We start from the raw sequence: 26,895 nt of genomic DNA, 5'->3' as shown, positions 1-26,895 counted from the left end.
TGGCGACGACTGATATGAGGAACTCAGACCAGTTAATGTCGGTGTCAAAATATCACGACTGTGGTGGTGGTGGTGGTGGTGGTGGTGGTAGTAGTAGTAGTAGTAGTAGTAGTAGTAGTAGTAGTAGCAGCAGTGGTAGTAGTAACAGTAGTAATGGTGGTAGTGACAGAAGCAGTAGTGGTAGTAGTAGCAGCAGTAGTAATGGTGGTAGTAGTGACAGAAGCAGTAATAGTGGCAGGAGCGGTAGTGGTAGTAGTAGCAGTAGTAATGGTGGTAGTAGTAGCAGTAATAATTGTGGTAGTAGTGACAGAAGCAGTAATAGTGGCAGGAGCGGTGGTGGTAGTAGTAGCAGTAGTAATGGTGGTAGTGGTAGCAGTAATAATGGTGGTAGTAGTGACAGAAGCAGTAATAATGGTGGTAGTAGTGACAGAAGCAGTAATAGTGGCAGGAGCGGTAGTGGTAGTAGTAGCAGTAGTAATGGTGGTAGTAGTAGCAGTAATAATGGTGGTAGTAGTGACAGAAGCAGTAATAGTGGCAGGAGCGGTAGTGGTAGTAGTAGCAGTAGTAATGGTGGTAGTAGTAGCAGTAATAATGGTGGTAGTAGTGACAGAAGCAGTAATAGTGGCAGGAGCGGTAGTGGTAGTAGTAGCAGTAGTAATGGTGGTAGTAGTAGCAGTAATAATGGTGGTAGTAGTGACAGAAGCAGTAATAGTGGCAGGAGTGGTAGTGGTAGTACTAGCAGTAGTAATGGTGGTAGTAGTAGCAGTAATAACGTTAGTTTTCCTACATAATTTTCCTATTTTCCAGAATCCATCTTTCGTCAGTTTTGAGAACTAATTGCATTCAGAATAAAACAAAACACATACTACAATAAACAATAGGGTATTACACGAAGGCCACGACCTGTAGGATTGCTGACATATTATTTAGAGCTCAAATTCAATTGGTTATTAAAAACATCAAAACTTTCTAAAAATAATTCACAGATCTGATTCTGCGGTGTGTAATTTTCTCAGTACAGCTGTGTCTTGGATACTAAACTTGAGGTGGTTTGATGACATTACTATTAGAAACGAAATATTATTATAGTTAATGTCACGCTGTGACTATTTTTCATTAATATACATATTAATGCTATATTGATGATATGAAAGTGAAACGTTTCGGGTTTATATAAGTAGATGTAGAGAATATCTTAAATTAGATCTTCATTTCTATAATTTACTGATTGGCGAATATATAGGCTAACTACAAAACTTACGTAAGATAATAATATTGTTATTAAAAATCAAATATTTTTACAGTTATTAATCAAGTGGGGTTGGATCTTTTTCATACACTTAATGGCGGTGTGATATAGATATTTATATGCGTTATTCTCTTCAGTATTGGTTCGAGAGAGCGCAAAAAATACAGTTCCTAACGAAAGACCAAAAGGTATTACCTACTGATAAAATAAGAGGCCTACAAAATGTTGTAGTCTCCCGATCATTTCAGCAAGATCTCTTAGCAGGATAAAATTATTTTACCTTCTACATTTCAAGCTCTACATGCAGCAGCTATACCAAGATGCTATGTCTATTGTTCGAAAGCACAACAAACCTGACATTTTTTTTTAACTTTCACCTACAATCCACAAAGACCTGAAATATCTATTGCTTTACTCCTACATGATCGTCCTGACATTGTTACTCGCGTTTTCGCGTTAAAACTCAAAAACTGAAGGTGGATAGGTTCAAGAAAAAGTATTTGACATAAAAAACCATTCAGATGGAGTACATTTCATTATCATCGAAGCAAATAGCTTTCAAAATGTTTGGTATCCTTAATTGAAAATGAATCTATGTTTATTTGAACGTCTAATGAACTTAGTTTGCAGCATTTGCTGCACAAGCCACTAGTATATTTTATTTGCAATGCTTATTGGATCACACGACGTAATGCTGAAGTGAGAATACTGCAAGACAGCCAATTTAAGAACCACGTAAGTTCCGAGAACTCAAGACAGGTTGTTTTGGCGCTACTGCAATCAGTAATCGGCTGGTTGTAACACTGATATTCCGCAGGGACGCCTGGTTCATCCCTCGTGTATTCCGGTGGGGAAACTGCGGCAGAGGCCCAGGGCAACACGGACCACTCCAAGGATTCATTTATAATGCTGCACTTTCGGCTAATGGAAGCCATTCTCATTAACTCAAACGCAGCACGGCACGGAAGTTGACCGTGTTGAGATGTACTTTAAATATCACAGAAAATAAGAGTAATATATCTTGTCCATTTTGTCGAATATCCTTTTGAGAAGATTAACTCCATATGTAGATGAAATTATTGGGGATCAGTGTGGTTTCAGGCGTAACAGATCGAGTATTGATCAGATTTTTTGCATTCCACAGATATTGGAGAAAAAATGGGAGTATAAGAGTACAGTACATCAGTTATTCATAGATTTAAAAAAGGCGTAAGACTCGGTTAAGAGAGAAGTTTTATATAATATTCTTATTGAATTTGGTATTCCCAAGAATCTAATTTGATTAATTAAAATGTGTCTTCGTGAAACTTACTGCAGAGTCCGTACAAGCCAGTTTCCATCTGATGCTTTTCCAATTCACTGCGGGCTAAAGCAGGGAGATGTACTATAACGTTTACTTTTTAACTTCGCTCTAGAATATGCCATTAGGAAAGTTCAGGATAACAGGCAGGGTTTGGAGTTGAATGGGTTACATCAGCTTCTTGTCTATGCGGATGACGTGAATATGTTAGGAGAAAATCCACAAACGATTAGGGAAAACGCGGAAATTATACTTGAAGCAAGTAAAGAGATAGGGTTGGAAGTAAATCCCGAAAAGACTAAGTATATGATTATGTCTCGTGATCAGAATATTGTACGAAGTGGAACTATAAAAGTTGGAGATTTATCCTTCGAAGAGGTGGAAAAATTCAAATATCTTGGAGCAACAGTAACAAATGTAAATGACACTAGGGAGGAAATTAAACGCAGAATAAATATGGGAAATGTCTGTTATTATTCGGTTGAGAAGCTTTTGTCATCTAGTCTGCTGTCAAAAAATCTGAAAGTTAGAATTTATAAAACAGTTATATTACCGGTTGTTCTGTATGGTTGTGAAACTTGGACTCTCACTTTGAGAGAGGAACAGAGATTGAGGGTTTTTGAGAATAAGGTTCTTAGGAAAATATTTGAGGCTAAGAGGGATGAAGTTACAGGAGAATGGAGAAAGTTACACAACGCAGAGCTGCATGCATTGCATCCTTCACCTGACATAATTAGGAACATTAAATCCAGACGTTTGAGATGGGCAGGGCATGTAGCACGTATGGGCGAATCCAGAAATGCATATAGAGTGTTAGTTGGGAGGCCAGAGGGGAAAAGACCTTTGGGGAGGCCGAGACGTAGATGGGAAGATAATATTAAAGTGGATTTGAGGGAGGTGGGATATGATGGTCGGGACTGGATTAATCTTGCTCAGGATAGGGACCAATGGCGGGCTTATGTGAGGGCGGCAATGAACCTCCGGGTTCTTTAAAAGCCAGTAAGTAAGTACTTAAGTATATCTTGTCCACCTCAAATAACTTTATATTTGAACTAGAATTGAAAATATCTTTTTTGGAAGTTATTTTATAACAAGGGGCTAACATAAGTATGAAGATTTGGTCTATGTAACTGCATTCTTGTTCAATATACAAGTGACGTCATCACTTTTTCAAATAGCACTACATAATTTAACCACCAGGAATCTTCTCTGCCACATCAATAAATTTAAGAATGCAGTTATATTGTCAGACTCCAAAGCAGCTATTCTATCAATCGTCTCTAAACACACACCTTCATCTCAAACAACAGAAATAACTAAAATGCTCTCTCAATTAATATCACTCAATAAAAGAATTGTATTCCAATAGATACCATCCCATTGTGAAATCCTGGGAAACGAGAATGTGGATGCTTTAGCAAAGAAGGGCAGCACTGCTACTTACAGACCTGTTACTAAATCTACGTATTACTCTGTGAAAAGATTTATTAAATCTACATACTTAGACTTCAACAAACAAAATTTAATAACTCAATCTCAAGGGAAAAAATGGAACTCTCTGCATCAAAATCCACAGTTAATTCCCGATTTACCACGAAAATCGTCTGTAGCTTCATTTAGATTGGCAACAGGCCATGATTGTTTGGCCAAATACCTGCATAGAATTGGAATATATCAGTCCCCTAACTGCCCATTGTGCAACTCAAACCAAGAAATGGATTCGGAACACCTCAAAATCTGTGCTTCAGTGGCTGACCATGATATCTTTGAAAAATATTGGAGTGCAAGAGGTCAAGTGACTTTATTGTCAAACGCCTGGCGTTAGAAAACAACAACATAATTTAACCACGTCCAATGAATTACGCTCTTTTAAGGCGATTTAAAAAATGTACCTTAATGTTACCACAGTCTAGTATATATAGTCACGAAGCTTGAGTTGTTGAGGGTACTAGGAACAACAGACTGTGCCGGTATTATTTCGCATTGTCTGTAATGAGGCGATAGTAGCGATCCTAGTGGTTAGCAACTATCTATGGATGCATATTCCCTACATATTGAGATTCGTGACTTTATATAGTAGGCTGTCATGCTACCATTCGAAACAATAACAATAGCATATCGAAACCATGGTGAAGTTCCATTTATCTTGTGTACGTAAAATAACTTTTATGTTTGGACCTGAATTGAAAATTTTTTTTTTGGAAATTAGTTTACAACGAGAGGCTAAAATAAGTATGACATTTTTTTTCATATAACTGCTTTTGTTGCACAAGACACAAGTGACGTCATAATTTTTTTCAAATAGCACAACATAATTTTTTTATGTTACATTATTACACTCTTTCAGACGAATTAACAATGTAGCTTTAGATCTTTCTGTATCAAGGAATAACGTACTTCCAAAGCAACAATTTTAAATGAGTACAATGTCATATACACAGGATACTCGACATGAAACAATTAAAAATGCTATTGTTTCGGATGTTAGCATTATGATACATATTTTCTGAAATCGTCTTAAGGCTCATTCACAATGAAAATTAAACATAACGTAAGCGTTAGCTTAAGAATATAAACGTTACGGTAAAATCAAGAAGTCATACCATCATTCACGATGGAAACATAAACATAACAGCAAACATACTTGGTAACCATGGAAATATAACAACGACGCCATTTCCTCATATTCTGTCGTATACTTCAGCGCTCCACGATTGTGTTCTGTTTGCAAATCACGTAAGCATAAGCATGAAAGTATGGAGTTTGCAAACTTCCATGTTAACGTCTTACGGTAATGTTAATGTCAGTGTTTATGTGAATCAGTATGAATGATCCCATTTGGTAGCCTGGCCGCAAACTTCTGTGTTTATGTTACGGTTATGTTTAATTTTCATTGTGAATGGGCCTTTAAAGAGCGTAATTCATTGGGCATGGTTAAATTATGTGGTGCATAAGTCTGCTCGTGTTTACGCGCAGATTTATCCATAAAATCAAAACCTCTAGTGAGATTGCGGTAGAGAGTTTCAACTATTTTCCTGCAGATGACACCAAAATCTCATTTTTATAAATTTGCTAGTTGGTCTGTTGTTCATATTATTATTATTATTATTATTATTATTATTATTATTATTATTATTATTACAGTGAAATCTCTCATTTACGGACATCGAAGGGACGTAACAATCTGTCCGCATCTGGGAGGTGTCCTTTATTGGGAAGGAGGCTCCCCAATCTAACAGTAAATTTATAATATGCATTATGTATCCCTTCACGCTTTAAATGAAATGTATTACTGTAGTTTAATTCTGAATACAGTCTACTGTACTACAGTAAATTCTTTACAACTTTGAAAATACAGTACTGTTCATGCAATTTTATTCTAGGATTACAGTTACGCAGTACTATAATTTAGTTTTCAACTTAACCTTTATGTTCAGGTGCCATGTCTCTCGAAACAAAACAACTGATTGAGATGACGAGAATAATCCTACTAACCCTATCATGTGTCGAATACAATTTCACGATCGTGGAAACCTTGGACTCAACAGACAGGTTAAATTTTATGATTTTGTTTAACCACCCGCTTCCAGGCAACAAGGGGTAGCTGGCTGGGCTAATGGTAGACTTTCATGTTAAAGAATCTCTGTAGAGTTCTCAAAAGTAAATTTTCCATTATTGTAACACATTAGGTCTTGAAATCCAAGTTCTGTCCGCAGTCAGCAGGTAAAGCAAGCTTTAGGACTGTCAAACAGCTGTCCGTGTCCGTGTCTGAGAGTGTCCGTAAACGAGAGTTAAATTTATCATTATTTCTATATTGTGACAGCGACGTGAGATTCGAACTCACGACCAGCGTCCCGCAAGAGAGAAAATCGCGCGGAGCACTTTGGAATGGCGCGCGGCTGAGAGGGGAAAGGGCCAACGCGGCGAGAGAGTGGAGAGAGTTTGCGCGCGCATCTTCTGCTTGCCTAGAGAGGCCGAGAAATCCGTCGAAGTGGAAGACTCGCGAATTCGAACTTTCGAGGCTACGTCGCTGGCGTTATAAATTACGGTCGCGAAGGAACGACAGCAGAGTTTTCAGTTATTCAGTCAGTGAGTAAGCCAGAGCAAGCAAGCCAGACTTGTGTGCCGGAGTTCGACTCGAGTGTGCGTCCGCATCTGCGTCAGCATCCGAAGGCCTGAGTTCGAGTGCAGTGGATCGCAGTTGGAGGGACCTGAGTTCGAGTGCAGTGGACCGCAGTTGGAGGGACCCGAGTTCGAATACAGTGAACTGTCTCTGAAGGTCTGTGGTTCGAGATACTGTGAACTCGAGTGACTGAGATAGAAGAACTGTGAACTGAGAACTGATAGTTCTGATTTGTAAATAGTGCTTTGTAAATATTAGTTAAGATTAACAGTTCATTGTTGTGCGTAATAGTCCAAGTAAATTGTCATTGTCGTCGGTGGAGTGCTATAACGAATACTGTGTTGAGTGAAGATCCAATTGTTGACGAGAGCGTTTAAGGTGAATTGTAGAAAGGAATTATTGTTGTGACGAATAAATTACATTGTTGTTACTAATAAAATTCACAATATTATTTCAGTTGGGACATAAAAATCTGTCCGTATATGATGAGTGTCCTATCTTGGAGGTGTCCGTAATGAGAGGTTTCACCGTATTATTATTATTATTATTATTATTATTATTATTATTATTATTATTAAGACTTATTCTATGTTTCATTTCTACATGTAAAAATTGATCTAACGTTTCCTTCGAACTATACACGCTATTCGAAGATGACAAAGAGATACGATGATATTGGAGCAAAGGCGAAATGAAAGTAATATAGAAAACTAGACTCTGAGGAAACTCTCTAAATCTGTTTTCTGCATCACAAATCTCAGAATATCGAACTTCGGTACCTTGAGTGGGAATTCCCAGTTCACGTCACCTCATCAGGAGTAGGCTACACAGCTTCACGCCTGCCACAGCAGCCATTTTGCCGTATCAAATCCACATGTTTGAAATACGAAAGGCGTGCTCTTTTCTCGATGGTGCCCTTTTACGTTCTGGAGTCAACTGCATTCCCCTCTGCGGCGTGCAGAGCACCAAACTTGTGCTGTTGACTCGTTGCCTGGTGACAAGTTCCTGAATTTTCTCTTGAGAAGTTTCCCTTAGTCTGTGTAAAAGTGTACTCGCAACAGAGACTCCCCTGCGAACAAACCGCGGAGCCCCCACTTCTGCACCAGGCTTCAGACTGACATCTTGCTATTTGCAAGTTTTTGCTCACAGCAATATGAGCACTGAGACGGAAATCAGTGCAATTATACAGTATAGGTGATAAATTGGAAAGTAATCGGTTATTACGAAAGATGTTACTTCTAGAATTACAGCAACTGACAGCTAAAATAATAATGGAAAAACGAACTACTGTAACAAACCATTACACTCAAATAATAATAATAATAATAATAATAATAATAATAATAATAGTTTTATTTTCCCTGGCAGAGTTAAGGCCATCAGGCCTTCTCTTACACTCAACCAGGATCAAAACACATACAGTAAAATACATACCGGTTTACAAATATTAACTTAAAAATAATAATAAACATAATTAAGTAAAAAAGAGAGATTGAATACACATACACAATCAGTATTAATTTTAAAATAACAATAATAAAAAATATATAATAAAAAAGAGACTGAATACATAATCACAAACAGGAAAATGCATTCTAGTATACAAGTATTAACTTAAAAAAAATTAATACATATGAATATAATCCCACAACGAAAGGAATAGTAGAATTAGTATGATCAGCACAACACGTGTTACATTGAGACAATGACAATTACCTAGATATTAGTGTTAATGGAAAAAATAAAGTAATGACTGTGTAAAATAATAATAATAATAATAATAATTATTATTATTATTATTATTATTATTATACCTAAAAAAGTAATTCTGTGCATTTAAAATATTTCTAAACAACCTAATTTTATTATTAACCTAATTTTAAACAACTGAGGACTAAGACTACCCCTGATTTCCAGCGGCAGCGAATTCCATGAGCGGGCCATGGCTATTGAGAAAGAACTTGAGTACAGAGATGTCTGATGACGTGGTATTGATAGCAACAGATTGTGCTGTGAACGTGTATTATGATTATGATGTGAAGCTAGGAGAGTAAAGGACTCCATGCAACAAACATATTTTAAAAAGAAATAAACTCACCAATCACCTATACGAAAAACAATATAACAGATAATATTACTTAATTACAAATGGCTTTTAAGGAACCCAGAGATTCATTGCCGCCCTCACATATGCCCGCCATTGGTCCCTATCCTGAGCAAGATTAATCCAGTCTCTATCATCATATCCCACCTCCCCGAAATACATTTTAATATTATCCTCCCATCTACGGCTCGGTCTCCCCAAAGGTCTTTTCCCTTTCGGCCTCCCATCTACTCACATAAGCCCGCCATCGGTCCCTATCCTGAGCAAGATTAATCCAGTCTCTATCATCATATCCATCTCCCGGAAATACATTTTCATATTATCCTCCCATCTACGTCTCGGCCTCCTCAAAGGTCTTTTCCCTTCCGGCCTCCCAACTAACAATCAGTACGCATTTCTGGATTCGCCCATACGTGCTACAAGCCCTGCTCATCTCAAACGTCTGGATTTAATGTTCCTAATTATGTCAGGTGATGAATACAATGTGTGCAGTTCTGTGTTGTGTAACTTTCTCCATTCTCTTGTAACTTCATCCCTTTTAGTCCCAAATATTTTCCTAAGAATCTTATTCTCAAACACCCTTAATCTCTGTTCCTCTCTCAAAGTAAGAGTCCAAGTTTCACAACCATACAGGACAACCGGTAATATAACTGTTTTATAAGTTCTAACTTTCAGCTTTTTTGAGAGCGAACTAGATGACAAAAGCTTCTCAACCGAATAATAACAGGCATTTCCCATATTTATTGTGCTTTCTATTACGCCTATTTTAACAGTATTTTAAAATATGGTATCTTACAATGGGACAATAACAATGTCACTTTGAGATACACAGTTCTTCCGGCCTCGTAACCTGGTCAGCTTTCATTTCTTCCAAGTTTCAAGGTTGGGATGGGGTGAGAATAGCAGTAGTGACCCATCTTCACAAATAAGCCATAAATAACATAACAATTCCCGCCGCTTAGCAGTCCGGGCCCCTGGTCTCATCAGGCTATTCGTCCGCGAAACGAGAACAGGCTCCTTTAGGAGCTGAGGCAGGATGGCCCACCTGTAAGTGTCGGATTCACGAATGCCACCCAGGCCATCTGGCACAGAATGGGCCAAAGCGTGCAAGTGTATGGACCCAGGTCCCGTATTCTCTATAATCGATAGTATACATTGAACTTACCGGTATACAGCCTAACTTCTGATCCCTAATCATTACCATTCGTGTTATTAGATTCACGCTCTGTGGGTAACAGCTATGACTACAGAGTGTTCCACTCTTTCCTCACCTTAAGAGAAACGCTTGTGTCAATCACGAGCAAATGTCCGCTGTTGAAAAACAAAATCATGCCATTCAGTGGGTCTTATCGGAAGGTTTTCCATGTGACAGCAGACTCACTTTGACCCGAAGTTTGGAATGCATGCTCATTATGACAGATCAATAACACGAATTATTCATAGCAGATATTTATTCGGCACGTGGCAGTAAGTTGTACATGCTGGATGTAAAATTGTGATACGCGTGGCATTCCGTTATTAAAATTATCTCTCTCGCTGAAAGTTGTAAGAAAGCTGATTGCTCACGGCCTCATCCGGAATATTTGAACGTGGAATATATTAGTCCATGATTAAGGTGAGTTAACATAGATCTAGTCTGCGGTTTGGTGTTCGATAAAAAATCTCACAACTTCAAATGTACACTTCCGCTTGTTTTGTTTATCTCTTTTCCTCTCCTTCCACGTCTCTTCATTCTTTTACCTCATTTTCCTCTCTTTTTCCATTCTTTCGGCTACGTTTCTTCTTTCATTTTTCGTTTCATTTTCTTTCTGTTTTAATTTTGACGCAGAATACGTATTTTCCTTCACCGAGTATGGGGCACCCGTTCAGCGATCCGTGGTGAAACAAAAACTAACAGAATTTTAAATGCTTACTGTAACAATACCTTGTGCCACAGTCAAATGCTAGTGTTACGAACCAATGTACGAGGGTCATACCGAAAATCATGAGCAACCCATTGTTGTAAATCTTAATTTTTATTTTTTAGATAAATCAGGTACACCATCTTAATCTACAGACTTTTCTGTCACTTTTCAACATAGTCACCATTTCTTTGCATACATTTTTCCCGCCGTTCTGTAAGTTTGAAAATTCCCTTGCTGTAGAAGTCCGTTTCATCTTCCCGAAGACACTGACGCACTGCTTTCCGGATGTCCTCCAGCGTCTCGTAGAGTTGCTCCTTTACAGAACCGGAGGGTGCCAAGTCGGGACTGTAGGGAGTTCCGGAAGAGTTTCCCACCCAAATGTTCTGATTTTCTCCACGGTGACACGAACAGTGTGAGGCCAAGCGTTATCATGTTGCAGGATGATCTTCTTTCCAGGGCGTTTCTCGCGCAATGCACGTCGGAGCTTCAAAACTGTCTCGATGTAGCATTTATGGTCTGTCCAGGTTCAAGAACTTCAACCAAAATGCATCCTAGAACTCATCAACTCTTTCCTTGTTGCGTTCCGTGGAGGCAGTTCGAGGGCGACCGCTATGAGGCTCATCTTGGATGCTCGTGTTCCCATCTTCGAAATGTTTCACCCATCTCCTAACACTGCTGGCGCCCATGCACACATCTCCGTATGCACGCTGAAGTCTGAGGTGAATTTCAGCAGCAGATTGTTCTTCTTTAACAAGGAATTAAATGACAGCACACTGTCGCAACGAACCTTCGTTGTCGACTATTTTGCAAACATTGCCTGTGGTCACATGACAGAAGTCAATGACGTCACAATATGTCAATACATAGTGCAAAGTCTGTAGATTATGATCATTAAAATCGTTTTTGTTGCATTGTTGGAATTGAAATTATAGCAATGTGTTGCTCATGACTTTCAGTACGACCCTCTGTAACTTGCGTGACCACACCGAATGATGCCATCTTCCCTTACTACGGACTTAAGGACGCCAAAGTTTCTTATAAAATTAGCTGTGCAGCGAAGTCTCTCAGTAATATCTCAGCATCGACAGCAGCTACAGACCTGTGCGAGCACTCGTTTGATTTTTAATTGCGAGTTCTGCATTATTAGTGTGATAATCCCACGCGAATGTTTCTCAGCCAATGAACGAGCTCTTTGACGCTACATTGACCAATGACAATCGAATTACACTGATAGTTAAAAGCACAGTCTAGTATATACAGTCACGAAGCTCAATACATAGTAAATATGCATCCACAGATAGTTGCTAACCACTAGGATCGCTACTATCGCCTCAATACAGACAATGCGAAATAGTACCTGCACAGTCTATTGTTCCTAGCACCCTCAAAACTCAAGCTTGGTGACTATATATACTATACTGTGGTTAAAAGCATGCTGCTCAAAATTAATAATTGACAGTTTTTCCGCCTACGTTCATTTGTTTCATTTGTATACCTATCTGTTTCGCTGTATCAGCAATCAAGCAATTACGTGAGACTCGCAGTCTCAACATACAACAATAATTAATTACAATAATTTCATAATTAATTACTATAAGTAAAAATGTTTACAATGAAATTAAACATGTTGAAAATTATAGATAAGCAATGATAAAAGAGTTCAAAATAAAGTGTTGTTATAACCTCAAATGTTCAGTTGTTTTTATTGCAACGAGCCGAAGCCTTTTATTCTTATCATCTCTGCTTCGATTCAACTGTTTTTCTGTATCTTATTATTATAACCTCGAATGTTTAGTTGTTTAGAATTTACATTTATTCGCATTGGATTATGTTGCCAAATACAATTCGTGATAATAGTTATCCTCAGGTAATTTAATTTCGCTTTTTAAGCTCATGTTTGATGTCATTAGATAATTATTTCTCGACCTCCGGTCTCGAAATAATTATGACAACAAACGTTCGTTAAGCTCAATTAAATTCCCGGAAAACTATCAGACTCGTATTATATAAGATAATACCCAAGTATGATATACTTTGAGTGAACCATACTGAAACATTTATGACCTGGGACTAATTTCGGAATGTCACTTCACATGAAAACAAAATATACTGCATGACCTTCATTATATCTGTTATCATTAAGGAGCGGATTCCTATGTAATTAAATTTTTTTCTTGCGTGTGATAAAACAAAATTAACAAAGTAAAAAATTCCGAATGTCAAGTTTCAAGTTTAAAACCCGAATTTTATTTCACATAAAAACACATATTTTCACAAAAATTTATGTAAATACATATTTTCAGGAAATCTATTATAAACACATAAATCTTGGAGTTTTTTTACTTAAGTAATTTTTTTACAAGAACTTTGAAATATTTTAAAACTAAATCAATTATATCACTCAGAAATATGTTATCTTTTTAAGAATTCTTGGCTGCTTCGTGTTTCTAAGCGCTGTGTGGTGTATCCGTGATCCATTTTTGTAATAGTACTGCCTCAAGTTCTGAGAACTGCTAGGTAGCTTATCAGTGTTATTATATGAGAATAAATTAACATGGACAAGAAGGAGATATTTTGCAACACATAATTAGGAATGTTTATTGTTGCTGAAGATGATTTCATTCAGCGCTTTGTTTGTGAAACACAACGAATAAGAGCTCGGGTATAAACATTATTTAATTTAAACAAATCTCTCGCCTCTCGCTCATGCCTATGAAGTGAGGAAATACATCTTGTTGTGATTCCCTGTTATCGGACCATAAGCATAAGCTGCGTAGTGTAGACGCTCCGACATTGTCAGTCAGTACCTAGAAACATTTTTTTACGTGAAGACGTGTGTATATTAGCCTCTTAAGATGCCTAAAATCAAATCGAGTTTAAGATTGTGTCTACAGCAATATGTAGATGAATTTAAAAACATTTTTACTACCGACGGAAAAGTGTTATTTTGCCAACCATGTGGTAAATCAGTAAATGCAGATCAGAGCTCTCAGGTAACCCAACATTTGTCTGGAAACAAGCACATTGCAGCTGCTTCACGTGTGCATTCACGGCAAAACAGTGGATATAAAAAATGTGTAAAGTTGCTCAAGCATTGGAGGGTGTGCCTGTGGGTGAAATTGACGGTGTAGGTGTTTGTGACATTCCTCTCTTTAAATATGCAGGTCTGACGTCCTGTGATGTGGAAAGATCGTTTTCACAGTATAAGTCGTTGTTCAGACATAATGGGCATGCATTTGTGATGGAGAATTTGGAAATGACCTTTGTTGTTCACTGCAATTCTCGGACAACTACTAGCAACTGACACTCAAGTGTGATTGGTGAGTAGGCCTACCTAGTGACATTTTTTTTTTTTCAAGCTAAGTAAGGTATTTTTGTCATATTAAAATATATTTTGTTTATTTTAGCACATATTTTTGTACATTTTAGCACATAAAAAATAAATTTATTTAAATTATTTAGCACATAAAAATCCGCTCCCTAGTTATCATAGCCCCACATTCTCCATTGGCAAACCGAAACAAAAATAAAACATTCAAATCAAAGGAAATGTAGTTTCTTTCTGGAAACTTCGTGACGTATTCTACGTGCCGGCATGCCCCTGATAAAACGGAACATTTTAAAATGAATTTCAAGGCGTTAAACATTGTTTTGGCGATTTAAATTTTTTTGTTTTGATTAGAACACTGAAGTTGTATTTTCTAACGGTTGTGAGGATGATGAAATTTAAATTTACTAAGGAATTCCCTTCTTCATCAAAGATGAATATGTGAACAATTTTGTTACAACTTTCAGCATAATACAGAACACCTTCTGATCAAGTGCTCATGTAGGCTACATAATTAGACATAGTAAATTAAGGCCTTGTCCACATCACGTGGACTTCATTGCATCCTGCAAATAATTACACATATCCTTTAAAATTTGCATCTTCCAAGTATTTATTTCAGTCAGGTTCAACTGTTCTTGAACCCGAAAGTACTTAAGAGTACGGTACACAGTTTGTTTACATGTAAGACAACTGTGTGAAGTACTCTTCCAGAGATGTCCATTGAACTTAACGGTTTGCAACCTAAACCTTTCGTCTTTGATGGCGATCAGAGTAATGGTGGCTCTGGGGTATCTCAGTGTTGGAGTGGAGGATTCGGTCACTGGCGTCTACATCAACAATATCGGAGTATGAGAATTTTCACAAGTCCTCCCGTTTCTTCAGCATTACAAACTGCACGTGCCAAACAAACACTGAATTTCTACGAGAAATGAATTGTTACTTACAGAATTTCTATTGCGATTTCACTGTAACTTGTCAATAAAACAATGGAGGTAGGATCTCTCCAGCGAATAGGGATTACAAAGAATGGACACTCAGCGAATTTTCCTATGTTTTATTTCTCTGTGCGCCGGCGTTTAGTTCCACTTTCAAGCGCTAGAGGTTAGTGTAATCGAGCATAAGCTAAGATAATAATTGAGTATAGAGTTGAGACACAGGATTCAAACATCGCCTACATTATTGCATAATCCAGTAACGCTTTTGCTTCAAATAAATTCAAGTTAACAGCTTTTCCTTATTTCTCAGTGGCAAACTAGTTGTAATAATATATTTTTTTATGTTTCAGATATAATAAATTATATTATAAAATAATATAATACATTATAAAATTAAGTATCGAATTCGTTCAATATTTGTATATAATATAATATAGGTATATGGTTTTACTTCTCATAAGAGTTTTGTTTTTCCATTTTCAGCGCTATCAAATCATTACCTATTTAAATTATTGTTGGGGTCAACGTCTCAACTCTCATTATAAAGGAACTCTAGAGCCTAGACATTACAGTTAATGACGGATTTATTATTTTATGAATCCAATTTATTTTATTTGAGTACATAATGTACCTAGATGTATTAATTATATGTGTTATATTTCTGCTATGTCGACTGCTAGCTGGTGTGATGTCAGCGCCAACTCTAGGGAGAAAGCAGAATCTCACGCTCTAGCTGGTTTGAAGGTCATTGAAATCAGTCCGGCTACATCAAAGGTACCGACACGAAGTGTCCATACTTAATTACCTATACGCTGATCTCTCAATCTTAAAGTATAAGTGATCATTAGTTGTAAATGCTGTATCTGTGCCGGTAGCTGAATTTCCACAGAGAAATTAGTTTCAAGATCTGTTTGATTCATTTGTATAAAAGTTGATTTTGAAAAAAAAAAAAAAAAAAAAAAAAAGAGGAGCATGTTTCGAACTTCAATACAAACCAAAACGAATATTTTAACGTTTATATAACTTTTAAATATCATCTTCTGTGAAGAGGCTAATACAGTGACGCTTTACCATTACCCCTGCTGACATCTGAGTCGCAGCATGTTAATAATGGAAAAGTAAAAGCTAAGCTTATATCAAAATGTGGATTCAAAATCTAATTGATCTTCAGCCTTCTGTAGTTAGAGATACTCACTATCTTACCCTACATGTGCATTATATGAAGTTGGAGATGAATCAAAGTAAAACAAGTCTAGCAAAGCCAACGAGCCCCACAAGTGCTCAGAAAATGTTGGAAGAACGATCGATCGACTAACCAATGACAGCCAGAATCGAATTCTGATACAAGACTCACCTGGAGCAGACAGTGATCACTTGTTGTAAACATAATACATATAATATACCGGTAGCCCAATTTCCACATAGCAATTAGTTTTAAAATCGGCTTGATTGACATAAATGTCGGTTAATTTAGAAACAGAGGAGTATCCTTACAATCTAAATAAAAAACACAAATATACCTTCATGATGGGTTGCAAGAAAACACACCTATAAATAATGTATTCCTCCATTAGTTAGTGGACTGTGGGGTTGCAGAAGAGGAATTTAACGGGCCACTGCTTATTGGATCGTTAACCAAGCATCTTTGGATTTCACAAGTGACGCAATAGTACGTGAATGAATAAAAAGTGAATATCGGCTGCTAGACTGATGGAGACATTACTTTTATTGTTGTCAAAATTTGCAATAAATATAGATTAATACGAACCAGAAAGAAATCAGGAACATTAGTTTTAGCGAGAAAGATAAATATACCTATTTGTTATTAAAAATAGCGCACGAGTGCATTAATTTTATAGAAAATAAAAAGACAGACTACAGAGCACATAACCTTGTCGTGAGACGATGAACTAGAATCTGTAATAAAGAAATAAATAATAACTTCGCTATTCCAAGAATTAATGAATAAATGAATAAGTAAATAAATAAGTAATCAAATCACCGCATATCGATGGCTAAGAAGAGATACCTCTATCTACAAAAATGGTAAATCAGTTTATTATTATTATTATTATTATTATTATTATTGTGTTTACAAAATTGGACAGTGTACTACGAGTTTAGTCGTAATATTTTGTTCTCGAATAGAAGATCTTGCAAAGCATAAACGTATATAAGAAGTTTACTTATTTTAAGAAAATAATTTCTAAAACAATTTTTTTTATTTACCTGCAAATGTACAGATACGAGATATCACTTTTTAGCTATCGATATGAAATATTATTTTAATATCGCGTATATAGGTCTATTATACAAAATATCGCATGCCTGAATCTCATACAGGGAACATTATGATGAATCAAAATATATTATAAACTACTGACAATACACAAAATGCACGTAAGATGGCTGTTTAAAGGAGGAATAAATATTATTATAGGATAGAGATCGCATCTCTTAGTTAGTTAATCTTTTAACGGGCCAATAACACTAAAGATGTTTCTTGCAACGCGTCTTTCGAACTTATTGGTCCGTTAGCGACCAACGAAGGAATAAATGCGTTCTTGCAACCCACTATGACTCTTAAATACAGTCTTTTGTAAACAGCTCAACAAGGTATCATTTGACAATTACCCTCTGTGAAAAAAACTAAAGTTGACATCTGAAACAAGAAAGGAAACCGCACACTTTGTCGCGACATGTTAATCGTAAAAAAGTACAAACTATAGCAATATGGAGATTCAAAATAAAGAGTCCACTGCAAGAATGATGGATGTCACTTTCTTGTCGAAAATGAACCAAGACTGTCAATGCATAGCTTAAGACATATAGAATGTACATAGAGAGTTATATGGCATTAACACTGATAGTCATTGTCCAGTAATGATCGGAAAATCACAGTTAAGCTTTGAGCGCTAAGCATTTCAAACTTTCAATTGCTTCTCCTGCAAAATGTATTCCAAATGACATCCATCATTCTTGCAGTGGACTCTTCAAATCTGATCTTCAGTCTTCTGTGGTAAGCAACACTCGCCACTACTCATAGCATCATCTATACTAATAATAAATCTGTAGCCGAAATTTTTCTGGTAATTTTCGATTTTCCAAAAATAATTGGTCCTAACATTTATAATTAACCACCCTGAAACCGAAAATCGCTTTTTTGAAATTTTTGTTTGTATGCATGTCTGTCTGTCTGTCTGTATGTTTGTTACATTTTCACGCGATAATGGCTGAACAGATTTCGATGAAAATTGGAATATAAATTAAGTTCGTTGTAACTTAGATTTTAGGCTATATAGCATTCAAAATACGTTATTTAAAACGGCGGTTATAAGGGGGCCTGAATTAAATAAATCGAAATATCTCGCTTATTATTGATTTTTGTGAAATATGTTACATAACAAAAGTTTATTTAAAATGATTTCTGATAAGTTTTATTCTCTGAAAAATTTTGATAGGACTGATATTTAATGAGATAAATGAGTTTTAAAATTAAAATAACTGCCATCTAAGGCGGTGTATTGAAATAAAAAACAAATGACTTCATCTATAAGGGGCCTTGGACACAACAATCGAAAGCTATGAAAGATAGCCTGCAGACAATGTTTCTGTGTTCGTATGAAGTAATATCGGAAGCTAAATTAACCGATTTGTATAATTAATTATTATTTCATCATTGGAAAGTGTAGTTTCTCTGGATGGACATAATGCTATAATGTTATTACAGTAACTTGTGAGTGAATTGAGGACAGGTAAGATTAAAATAGCTTCTTATGCAAAGAAAACTTGATAGGTTATTCTGCATATTCATTTCCTGTATTTCTTATAATAATGTTTATGAACATATTCATTTTTATCTCAGAGAATTAACGAACAACGAGAGTGTATTGATTTAGTATGCAGTAATAGTACGTTAGCTTAGCAATCCATTATTTTATAATTCCAATTTTAACTATGCTCAATTGAATCGTGTTAAAATACATAAAATACATATGCAATAAATGCAATGCAAAAAAATTGGGTAATGAGCCAAGCAGATTATGTTGCGCTGTTGTAAAAGTTGTTCCTCCTGAGATTCAAGAGCTCCCACAGCAAATTAAAAACTTTCTAATTCGAGTACATCCGTTATCAACACACTTTTTACATAATATAATATAATATAATATAATATAATATAATATAATATAATATAATATAATATAATATAATATAATATAATATAATATAATATAATATAATATAATATAATATAATATAATATAATATAATATAATATAATATATTATAATATAATATAATATAATATAATATAATATATCTATACTAATAATAAATCTGTAGCCGAAATTTTTCTGGTAATTTTCGATTTTCCAAAAATAATTGATCCTAACATATATAATTAACCACCCTGAAACCGAAAATCGCATTTTTGAAATTTTTGTTTGCATGTCTGTCTGTATGTTTGTTACCTTTTCACGCGGTAATGGCTGAACCGATTTATATTAAAATTGGAATATAAATTAAGTTCGTTGTAACTTAGATTTTAGGCTATATGGCATTCAAAATACATTATTTAAAAGGGGGGTTATAAGGGGGCCTGAATTAAATAAATCGAAATATCTCGCTTATTATAGATTTTTGTGAAAAATGTTACATAACAAAAGTTTCTTTAAAAATGATTTCCGATAAGTTTTATTCTTTACAAAATTTTGATAGGATTGATATTTAATGTGATAAATGAGTTTTAAAATTAAAATAACGCCATCTAAGACGGTGCAATGAATTAAGAACAAATGACTTCGTCTATAAGGGGATTTGGACAACAACAATCGAAAAAGGGGCCTTGGACAGCAACAATCGAAAGCTATTAAACTTAGCCTACAGACAATGTTTATGTGTTTGTATGAAATAATATCGGAAGCTAAATTAACCGATTTGTATAATTAATTATTATTTCATCACTGGAAAGCGTAGTTTCTCTAGATGGACATAATGCTATAATGTTATTACAGTAACTTCTGAGTGCTCTCTGGACCAAAATGATCGCATGTTAATTATTTAAATACAATTTAAATTAAGTAACATATTAAACGATTTATCCTTCTATCAAACACAAATGTTTCCTGGATTAAACGTCCTATTTTAATTATGTAATTACTTTATATTTATTTCTAACAGGTGCAGCGGAGCGCACGGGTACGGCTAGTAATATAATATAATATAAACATAATAATAAATCTGTAGCCAAACTTTTTCTGTTAATTTTCGTTTTTCCAAAAATAATTGGTAATAACAATCAAGAAACATGTTAAAGGAATTGTCATTGCCCCAAATGAGTGGTCTCTGGATCAAAATGATCGCATTTTAATATTTTAAATACAATTTAAATTAAGTAACATATTAAACGATTTATCCTTCTATCAAACACAAATGTTTCCTGGATTAAACGTCCTATTTTAATCGTGTAATTACTTTATATTTATTTCCAACAGGTGCAGCGGAGCGCACGGGTACGGCTAGCAATATAATATAATATAAACATAATAATAAATCTGTAGCCAAACTTTTTCTGTTAATTTTCGTTTTTCCAAAAATAATTGGTAATAACAATCAAGAAACATGTTAAAGGAATTGTCATTGCACCAAATGAGTGGTCTCTGGATCAAAATGATCGCATTTTAATATCTTTAATACAATTTAAATTAAGTAACATATTAAACGATTTATCCTTTTATGAAACACGAATATTCCCTGGATCAAACATCCTATTTTAATTATGTAATTACTTTATATTTATTTCTAACGGGTGCAGCGGAGCGCACGGGTACTTCTAGTTTGAAATAAAACTGGAGATCAATCAAGACAGACCCAAACAGCTCCTTAAATGCTCAGCATTGTAAGAAACGCCGACCAACCAGCCGGATTCGAATTCTGATATAAGACTCACCTGGAGCAGACAGTCTTCAACAGGCGCGCCGGAGCCGACGAGCCACAGCAGGATGATGTAGTGGTAGTCGAGAGAGCAGGCGGCGGCGAGGTCGCTGGCCGCAGACGCCGGGAGGGGCGGCAGTCTGCTGAGGTGCAGCGCGTAGCCTTGGACCTCGTCGGCCGAGAGCTGATGCGCCCTGAGCGTGTGGCTCATGGCCAGCATGGCGTGCCCGTCGCTGGCCGAGCACAGGTACTTCTGCGTGCAGTGCTTCACGTCCAGCAGCCACTCCGCGAAGCTGTGGTGGAAGAGCAGCAGCGTTCCGTCCTTGCACACGGCGAGCACGCGCCGCAGCAAGTGCAGACGCTTCTGGAAGTCCTCACGACTCATCGCCGTGTTGGCCGTCCACACGCACTGGTACAGCTGATCCTGAGTCAAAGGCCGTCTTGACGCCAGGATCACATTCAACAACGGCTGGACTTTAGAGAACTGTTTGCGGTTGAAGAGTCTCTGGCAAAGCCACAGGTACAGACCGTTGAGGGTGCCTGGGATCTCTCTGATCTCCCTCAAGACTATGAAGTTCTCAGCGACACCATCGAGGACCTTCTCGAGGTAGAGAAAGCAGCCGTTGCTCTTGATGTGGAGTTGATTCAACATCTCGGCAGTGTCACGGCTGATGTGCTGTCTCAGGGAGTCTTCTTGGTCAAGCCTCGCCAGAATGTACTGCTGAACATCGCGCACAACTTGTGTCTTCCTCAAGTCGTCAAGGCTGATTTTCCTGAAACCCGTGAACATTCGCGAAACTGTCTTACTCTGTCTGCGTGCCGTGCACACCAGAACCAGCCACTGTGGGAACAGATGATGGTGATTTGCTAGTAGTTCTGCTATCGTCCTGCTAGTCCCCACAGATCCTCGACGGCTCGAAGAAGACGCGGTCAAAGACCCTGACATGTTCAACATCTGGGCTTCGTCTATTGAGTCCACTAGTAAAAATAGGCACTGTTTGGGGGGCTCGATCTCTAGAAGGGGGAAAAGCACCGCGCGCTTCAAAGCCTCATCTGGATCTCTCTCCAAGGCTTCAGGGCGTAACGCAGCAAGTACTTCTGGATCGTTACGGACCTTATCTGCGTAACCCTCGGCGGCGGAAAATGATTTTGGGATGTGCGGTGAAGACGGGGATTGCAGTATGGTGCCGTCTTCGTCAGTGGTCGGGGGAGAGCATTTGGCGAGCAGCTGGGAGACGAGACTTCGCACAAACACAGACAGGGATAGAGTGGAGGCGTCGTGGGCCTGGCAGAAGTGGTACGCCAGGAGGCGTCTGTTGAGGCTGCGCTGCTGGCGGCACGCGGAGCCTTGCTTGGGCCACACTATCTCGCAGCAGAGCGCAGTCTTGCCCGTGCCGGGACCCCCCACCACCATAGTACCGCACGTCTTGGACACCGGGCGCTGCTCCAGAGAGTGCGCGAGTTTGAGGAACGCCCATTCTCGGCAGAAGAATCGTTTACCTTCTAGCAGAGAGGCTGCCATCGCAAATTGTCACTTGTGAGCGTTCTAAGCCACCATCGTCACATGTCTAGTGCTAAGCTTGTGGACACTCGTGCAGCATGTTCACTGTGGCTGGCAACATCCCTGCACTACCTGGGTACGACTCTGAAGACGGGAGACTCTTCAGTGGCGGGCTCTGATGCATCCTCGCCATCCATTTATGATGCCTGTATGACATCACACACCCATGACCAGTGCCCTGCAATCAGACAAAACGCAGACACTTAGGATCATTGCAGAGAAATAAGGTTTACTGTAATTTCGAGATATATGACTCCGATAAAGGATTAAGGGTGGTATATTTTGGTGAAAGGTAAAAAGGTAAAGGTATCCCCGTAACATGCCATGAAGGCACTTGGGGGCATGGAGGTAGAGCCCCATGCTTTCCATGACCTCGGCACTAGAATGAGGTGGTGTGGTCGGCACCACGCTCTGACCGCCTTTTACCCCCGGGAAAGACCCGGTACTCAATTTTATAGAAGGCTGAGTGAACCTTGGGGCCTTCTGAAAGTTTGGCAACGAGAAAAAATCCTGTCACCACCTGGGTATTTTAAGAAGAGCCTAATTTCAGAAAACTTTTTTTTTTTTAGGCGGGACAAGAACTGTTTTCTCACAAAACTACAATGAAATCCTAATGTGTGAAACTTGTACTGGAAAGAATATACTGTATATACATATACACGAACATATTTTCACAAAAATTGCACTTTATTACGAATTACTACTTTTCTATAGGCAACTGAAAGTTGTAGTATTTCATATAGTCTCACGTAATTAACTAGAGCAGCGTTTCTAAAATGTTTTTGAAGTGAGGACCAATTTTTTTAAGTCAGAACAGTTCCGCGGACCACCTTACTCTTGTTCCCTTCGAAAGCAAATTTAACATTTTCGTACCATACTTTAATACCAATTTACTTATATTTTAAAAAAGAATTAATTATAATTAATTTTATATTAGTAATTAACTATGTTAATATTAATAGAAGAAAATTCATTTTCGTTTTTTTTTAATAATTCAAGATATTAGAGTTTGGATAATCTTCAATTAATTAACTAAAAAAAAAATAAATGTTGGTACTCGCATTATGAGATGGATGAGCCTGCCGATTCTTGCACAGTTGTTCTATATTTGGACGTATGCTGGTAAGCTTAAGGGGCGGTTGTAAGCTGATTTGGATCAAAATTAACATTTTTTGGTTTTTAGCTGAACTAATAAATTAAGAAAAAGTCGGTAGGTTAAGGAAGATCACAACTACAGGTGTGGACATTTTCATAGATGTAGATTGAATAGTTTCTGAGATAAGTGTACCTGAAGTTGCTAAATTTAACACGGCGAGGATAGGGCTTACAACCTCCCCTTAAGTCGGAGATTGTCACACACATCGAATCGATTTCGGTAGCCTACTTTGTTTTTATTAGAGTTAGTGATGAAAACCCTTTCTCACACAGATACGTAGAAGCAAACTGAATTATAATCTGTAAAGCACCATTGTACAGTTCACTATATTCTTTTTTTCACTTATGATGAGGTCCAGTAATTAACCATACCTTCCGCTTCGAATTTCATTTTAAGTCAGGTGTCATTCGAGAGTTCAATTAACTGTTCTCTTTCACTCAACGAAAGTTTATTTTCAATATCGCAATGAAAGTGATCAGGAATCCATGAAAATTCGTCATATTTACTTGGAAAACAAGTTTCAAATTGTGAGCTCAGAATTGTATTATTGGTGTACGACATAGTATGTGACTACTTCAATGTGCTGACTGGGTGTGGCAAAACTATTAAGAAAGTCATAAATACATTAAATTGGTCCTCTGTTATGAATTCGCGTGGTCCCTGCTGGGTTGCAAGCGCAGCGCCAGATGTGCAGGAAAACGTTATACGTTCATAGTGCTTTAAATCCCTCTTTTGTTGCTGAGAGTAGAGTGGGGAGTCGGTAGACGGGTAGAGTTATAAATTTCATTAAATGTCAGTACTGGGAGAAAACGTGAAAGGCGATTGCCATGTGTCATTTCCAAACTCTGAGATTTTCAGCTATAGAGTGATAGGCAATTCGTTTGAATTTTATTTTTTCTTCTGTCTTTTTTGAAGGACCATAAGGGCAGACCACAGGTGGTCCGCGGACCATAGTTTGAGAAACGCTGAACTAGGCCAAAACAATTGCTCGAAGCGTCCTCAGTCGAACCGCCACACAGTGGTCCAGAATGCAAATTTAGCGGGACAAACTAATAACTTTTCAGCTACCTAACAGATTTTTATGAAATGTTATACAGTAGTTACAGGTAGCATATATGTTTTGTATACCAACTCTCGTTACGTTGGTATAAGGGGAAGTGTGTTGTGTAAGTGAAACGTGTTCCTGTGTATAGTGAAACGTGTATAGTTTATAGTGGCAGTGCAAAGTATTTGAACAGTGAAATGTTTTTGAAGTGTTAGTGAAATCAGGATAGAATCGGTGAAATGTGTCGTAGTTCCAGTGCAGTGAGTGAGTTGACAGCGAAATGAGTGTAATGCTGAAAGGTACTTGTGCAGGTATGAACATATCATACTCGTGGGTTTTAGTTCGATCTTAGTTTTAAGATACAAATTACGTTTATTTCAAATGTTATTTTAAGTGATCGTTTCATTTAATTTAGGATATTCCCTGTTGTTATTATTATTATTATTATTATTATTATTATTATTATTATTAGTATTATTTATTAAGTATTGTTAGTATTAATTATTAGTATTATTATTAATTGTATTTTTAATTAATAAATTTATTATTGTCATTATTGAGTGTAATTAGTTACCACTGCCACCGGGTATATACCCATTGCAGTGTGAATAAATACATACATACCCTTACATGGGGGCGCAATTAGACAAAATTAGTAATTTTTCTCCTATCTCAATGACTTTTATGAAATTTTACACAGTGGTTACAAGTAGCATATATGTTTTGTATACGAGCTCTGATTACGTTAGTGTAAGGGGAACTACCCCTTATAGGGGACGGAATTAGGCAAAATTAGTAACTTTTGTCATACGTGACAAATTTTTATGAAATTTTACACAGTAGTTACGGCTAGTATATTTGTTTTGTATACAAGCTCTCATTACGTTGGCATAAAGGGAACTACCCCTTATATGGGGGCGCAATTAGACAAAATCAGTAACTTTTCTCCTATCTAACAGTCTTTTATGAAATTTTACACAGTAGTTACAGGTAGCATATATGTTTTATATACAAACTCTGATTACGTTGGTACAAGGGAAACTGTGCGCCAGTTCGCTTGGTTGGATTATACTACTCCACACACACATAAGAAAACACATCAACATGAACACTAACATGGACACATACACAAACACACATTCCAGACCCAACGTTCATACAAATTCTTACTTCATCTCTGGAAGCCACGCCTAAATTGATTTCCTACCCGCTTCAGAATTCATCGCACTCGGTGCAGATTGGGCCCGGAGACAGTAGGCACCGGGACTATTGAATTCAGTGCACTACGACCTAGTCTGGTGGGTGGCACAGCGTCTGTTTGCCCTCATTATCGTCACTGCTCTGGGAGGGGATGAACTTGGAGGGCTAATAAAACAAACGGCTCCCCCAATGTTGCGTCCACCTACGCGAGTCCGACGGCGCTTGTCAACCGAGCTGACGTCTGAAAATCAGGCTTTTACTTCATTACTGCTGTTATTTTATTTGTTTCGACATCGCTTTCGACTTCAAGCCTTTCATCACCGGTTGGATCGATGAACTGGAGGGACTTGGGGAGGTCCGGGATATTGTTATCCTCAAGTCACTATGAACCTCTAGAGGTGGTAATCTATATCATTTTTAGAATCCTGCATAATAGCAAAGTTTTCAATCTTTTATTCTTTCAACCAGACATTCAGGCGTTCCGGGTTCGAGCTCGATCAGGTCTTGAAATTTTCATTAAGAAATACATAAACTTGTGACCGAGAAGGTCGCAGTTGGGATTTTTCTCGGGGTTCTCTTGTTTTCCCAAATTAGACACCTACATCATTCCGTCTACATTTCTCCATTTCGTCACTCCATAGCATTCCCCGAACGGTGGGGGATGGCCTAGGAATAGTGTGGTTGTCTGTTCGAAACCAGGGTACACAGCCAATCTTAGTGTAGTTAGTCGATGTGGGTTTGGGAATGCACCTAGTTTGAGGATCTTCTAGGTCGCAGAGCTGTATCGTAGTGGTCCCTCCTGAAATTCAATTTCATTTTATTCAATTCAAAGCCGAGGACAAATCCAATTGAATCTGCTGCCGCTATGAAGTTATTCAAGATGTAGTATGTCAAAGGACTGTGCTCCTTCTCTGTTTCGTATTTCTCTTAGTTATGATTTACCATGTCAAAAATTAATTATAACACAGTTATATTACCGGTTGTTCTGTATGGCTGTGAAACTTGGACTCTCATTTTGAGAGAGGAACAGAGATTAAGGGTGTTTGAGAATAA

General features: G+C 37.3%; 1 protein-coding gene across 3 annotated transcripts in view; it reads right to left on the bottom strand.

Annotated features, from left to right (window-relative positions):
- The window catches only part of LOC138714672 (ankyrin repeat domain-containing protein 50), a 771,534-nt gene that overhangs the window by 92,899 nt on the left and 651,740 nt on the right, over nt 1-26,895 (bottom strand). For all 3 annotated transcript variants that reach the window (XR_011336058.1, XM_069846733.1, XM_069846735.1), the window contains one exon: nt 20,897-22,619. Coding sequence is in view for 2 of the 3 variants with exons in the window: in XM_069846733.1 (XP_069702834.1) it covers nt 20,897-22,402 (1,506 nt within the window). In the remaining variant the exon portion in view is untranslated. The remainder of the gene's footprint in view (nt 1-20,896; nt 22,620-26,895) is intronic.

The sequence above is a fragment of the Periplaneta americana genome, chromosome 15 (assembly GCF_040183065.1).
Source record: "Periplaneta americana isolate PAMFEO1 chromosome 15, P.americana_PAMFEO1_priV1, whole genome shotgun sequence".
NCBI lineage: Eukaryota > Metazoa > Arthropoda > Insecta > Blattodea > Blattidae > Periplaneta > Periplaneta americana.
This window is presented reverse-complemented; position numbering and strand designations above follow the sequence as displayed.